The sequence below is a fragment of the Jatropha curcas genome, chromosome 9 (genome assembly GCF_041381405.1).
Source record: "Jatropha curcas cultivar XTBG-Jc1 chromosome 9, XTBG_Jcur_1.0, whole genome shotgun sequence".
In the NCBI taxonomy this organism is placed as follows: Eukaryota; Viridiplantae; Streptophyta; class Magnoliopsida; order Malpighiales; family Euphorbiaceae; genus Jatropha; species Jatropha curcas.
In genome coordinates this window covers 2,233,417-2,237,522 of record NC_143159.1, presented here as the reverse complement: position 1 = coordinate 2,237,522, position 4,106 = coordinate 2,233,417, and the positions used below count along the sequence as shown (strand labels likewise).

At 35.5% G+C, this 4,106-nt stretch overlaps 1 protein-coding gene across 2 annotated transcripts; it reads right to left on the bottom strand.

Annotated features, from left to right (window-relative positions):
* Positions 1–414: 414 nt before the first annotated feature.
* On the bottom strand, positions 415–3,837 carry LOC105633730 (DNA-directed RNA polymerase subunit beta (DUF616)). 2 transcript variants are annotated; one of them, XM_089726433.1, is made up of 6 exons: positions 3,353–3,837; positions 2,675–2,892; positions 2,333–2,509; positions 2,103–2,258; positions 1,237–1,519; positions 415–882 (listed from the first exon to the last, which is right to left on the bottom strand). In XM_089726433.1, exons 1-6 carry the CDS (start codon positions 3,702–3,704, stop codon positions 650–652), a joined length of 1,419 nt encoding a protein of 472 aa, XP_089582559.1. In that variant the 5' UTR covers positions 3,705–3,837; the 3' UTR covers positions 415–649. The 2 variants fall into 2 exon arrangements, with proteins under 2 accessions (XP_089582559.1, XP_089582558.1); XM_089726432.1 differs by having other exon boundaries at positions 743–882; positions 1,244–1,519.
* Between the last annotated feature and the right edge of the window lie 269 nt (positions 3,838–4,106).

Sequence of the window (4,106 nt, the reverse complement as noted above, 5' to 3'; positions counted from 1 at the left end):
AATTTAAACCCTGCAATGGCATCCAAAGAAAGGGAAAAATAATTCAAAGAATAAAGTTTTATGTAATGATTTTAGTTTAGGGTTTTGAATTGTTATGAATTGGATGTTTTGTGAAGTAGAATTTATAGTTTTTTTGTGCTAGGTTACTTGCGGCGGATATTAAGCTATGCAGCTTATTGAATTATGTTGGTTTAGATTAACACATATAAACAAGATCACTGTATATATAAAAAATAGTCCATTTCCGCGTTCGATGCTCACACTCTAGCAAGAGCACCCTATCAACATGCTAGTCTCTTATCGTGTTGAATGAGATTCTACCCCAGAATGTTTATTTTCTTTGTATTCGTAATTGATGTGACGTTTTATTTCAATATATATATATATCAAAAAATAAGAAAAATTAGCTAGTAATTTTCCAGAACATAACATAATACTTTGGCCACGAAAATGTAACAAGATTTCAAAATTCAAATTTCTAACTGGATTATGAACATACAAAAATCTCCTCTCTAGTCATTTACATGATGACCACAGCAATAAGGGAAAATTTCCCATTCTGTATATAATTCATCCAACAACACAGCCTGTCTGCTAGCCACAATTTGAGCAATCAAGAATGTGGAACAGTGAATGCAGCACCACAGCGTCAACTAGTCAATGGCTTAGCCTTGCCTATGTGGCCCATACTGTTAACTAGATCTTTTCGGATGCAGACAGGGAAAACATTGATGTCCTTCAGCAATTTCAACCGCCAGAGTACATAAGGGAAACTCAATTGATCCCGAGAAGTGAAGCGAACCACTTCGTTAAACCATAGGCACATAAACAGATTAGTTAACGGTGTATGCTCCCTCACAATGACTGAAGCTTCATTTAAAGCTGCAGAAATTATTAATTTGTTGGTAACAGCATCAACAATAAAACATCAAAAAGAATATTACGAGAAGATACTAGCAAACTGTCAAAGCAAATGTGGTTTTATAATGTAAATCATGCATTTCTTGTCGAGATTTGCACTTTTCAGTCAGCGTCCCATGTCTTTCTAATAATCAAGTCTCTCCCATTAGAGCAAATTTTCAGTCAATTACTGAATTATAGCTGCTGCATGAGATTTAAATTAAATAATAAAGAATGTGTTCAGTGTTTGTTCGAGGGTTACTTTGGACTTAGATCATTATAGGAGATTTTGTTATCAACGCCAACATTGCTCATGATAATATCAAAGGAAGAGACACTTAACTTTCTTTCCATTAAATCTCTTATCTTCAGGCAAGCCATCCTGTCTGTATTGAGTCAGCTGCACCTCAACTTCTTCTGGGGTGGCTTTGTGTTTCTTCACAACGGCCGTAGCCTCCTCATACACACTGCTGCGAGCTCCATGTTGAGAAATTGCTAATACATAATTTGAACGCCAAAGAAGGGCTTCCAGAACACCTAAAGGATCTCTTCTAAATTGGGATTTTGAATCTACCCAAATGGAGTACTTGGCATAAGAAAAGAGACGATGCGCCAACATCTGAAAGCAGCAGAAATGTACATGAAGCCTCAAAAAACCATTCGTTCAGCAAAACACCAAAAGACAGAAATTTACTGGGCTTCTAAGTATACCATCTCAGAACATTGCAAGCAGAATTGATTAAAGGGCTCTCAAAATTAACAAATATGAAAAGACAATCTTCCTAACACTGCAGCCAGTAACCATAAACAACTACAAAATTCCATGAAAGAAATCATACCTGAAAGTTCCCAAATATCAAATGATTAGAAAAGAACACAAGATGATTTTAGGTAAATTGAGGCACATGATTACAAGATGGCCAGCTGATTATTTCTCTCATTACTCCCAACTTTAAGTTGATTAAACATTATATTGACTTCATTGGTTTTGTAGATTCACAGGACCAGATTCATATGCAGTAAGTCAAAACTGTGTGAGACGCCAATAGACATGTGACAACCATAAATAAACCATAGAGGAAATCAAATGTAACAAACAGTTAGAAGAAGAAAGGGCGGAATTATGTGCAACAATTCAAGCACAAGCATTACACATTGTGATACGTGTTTATACAAAATAACTTTAGTGTATTAATTAATACCTTTGGGATTTTACCATTTAACCTTTGGTCTGTAAATGGAAGATCCCTCACAACCACAATCCGCCATTTCCCAATGAAATGGTCCTCATTGATTCTCCGCCCCCTTGATTCTTGAGCTGCTAGAGTGATTTCATCCCAAAATGCAACATAGCAAACCTGCAAGAATGGAGCAAAAGTACATGTAGTGCTAACGTCTAAGCAATGAAGATTTCAGCAACCCCAAAGCTAACCTTTTGAAGTGATGTTTCTGACATTCCAATGGGTTGGTAAAGGTCATCCCCGCCACCAAAGGCACAAGTAGACACCACAACCATGCAGGTTTGCATGTAATTTTTGTCCTTGTCAGAAATCTTAAACCCTCCATTTTCACTGTAAAAACCACAATGTATTTCAGCTGTTTGATTCACCTGAAAGCCACAGTTTCCACAAAATATAAGCAAGAACCAAAGGATTAATAAAAAGTTTAATGTCAGAGAATTTGTCGCATCCCTTTGTTGCATACTAATATTAAACAATATAATTCTCTAATTCATCCTAAATCAGCTAAATGATGTGAAGATGCAGCTTATAACCTTAAAACTCCTCTCTCTCTGGTCAAATGTTTGGTCTCCAGTAAATAAATTAAATCTTGTACCCTCTGCACGCAGGCGAGAAAGGGTACTATTCCCCCCTCCATGTTGTGGATCTTTCTCTGATATGTATGTCACATTTTTAACAGGACTACTGAATTCATCATGAATGGGAATATCTAGATGTTGAAGTTCTTCATGAGGTAGTAGCTTCAAGCAACCTGATACCATCCACAAATGTGCGTCACATATTAAAGGTTTTTCATTTTCATATCTGCTACATCGCAGATTACCAAAAGACATCATAATCTACGCTTAAATTGAATTCCTGACTCTCCCAGTAATCTTTAATAGTTAGCACTTCTCAAACTTCAAACTCAAACAAAGATGTAAGAATCATCGCCATCATCGTCTTGACATCAAGAAGAGTTGCCATGCTAACCAAACATCAAAAGCTCAACGAACTTAACTGAACTTAACTAAACATCTAATGACTCGAGAACCTAGCCAAATACAAATTAGAGAAATCACTTCATAAACAGTCATTACGAAAAATAATAAACAAAAACAAATATAACCAATCAATTCCAATGATTGTGGAGGAATAGCAGTAAAGTAGATGCAAACATATCTTAGAAAATAAAGTATATATTAGACAATAATTTTAGAATAATTACTTACGTGGTGGATCAAGCCGATCCAAATTCTCTTTGATCTTAGATTCACCGGTCCCCTGGTTGATTTTCAGATCAGGAATCGTCGTTCCATGGTGTACCGAATTCGAATACAAACTCGGTTTTTTGCCAATTCTCGAGGCTTCGAACACCAGTAACCCAGCTGCAGGAAGGAAAATCAAAACCATCCAATATTTCAAGAGAATCCTGAGTACACGCTGACCCAAGTCGTTCTTGATTCGATGCCCCTGGTGTTTCTTACGCTTTCTACGGACTCGGACACGCATCCGACCGAGTTCATCAGATTCCTCGTCCGACACGGTAATCGAAATACTGTTGTTGAACGTGGAAGACGACATTGAGAAACACTTGATTGCAGTATGAATCTCGAAATTGGAATTTTGGGGAATTAGGGTTTTGAAGGTAGCACTCTGCGGATTTGCAACAGTCAATAGTAAAGAATTCGTTAGTGTTGGTTACCTATTTTATGTTTTCTGGTTTTTCTTTTTGTTAATTCCAATTCTTTTCTTTTCTTTTTTTTTTTTTTTTAAGTTTTTGGATGACAATGCTCACTTTTAAATAATTAAATAATTTTATTTCAACAGTTAAACTTTTAAATAATAATTTTACAATTTTGGAGAAAAACAACCCTAATTAGTGATAATCTAATTAATTTCATCTTATTGATTAAGAGCACATTTTATTTCATCATCCATATTCATATTTTAAAATTAAAAATTTTTTAATTTTCGAGAAAAAGT

What these genes read in the sequence shown, in the direction of transcription:
- LOC105633730 (XM_089726433.1), bottom strand. Translation starts at nt 3,704, where the DNA reads ATGTCGTCTTCCACGTTCAACAACAGTATTTCGATTACCGTGTCGGAC. An exon ending in TAAATGGTAAAATCCCAAAG is followed by an intron (nt 1,520 to 2,102) that starts GTATTAATTAAT and finishes TGCTGCTTTCAG; the next exon opens with ATGTTGGCGCATCGTCTCTT. An exon ending in TAATGGAAAGAAAGTTAAGT is followed by an intron (nt 883 to 1,236) that starts GTCTCTTCCTTT and finishes TAATTTCTGCAG; the next exon opens with CTTTAAATGAAGCTTCAGTC.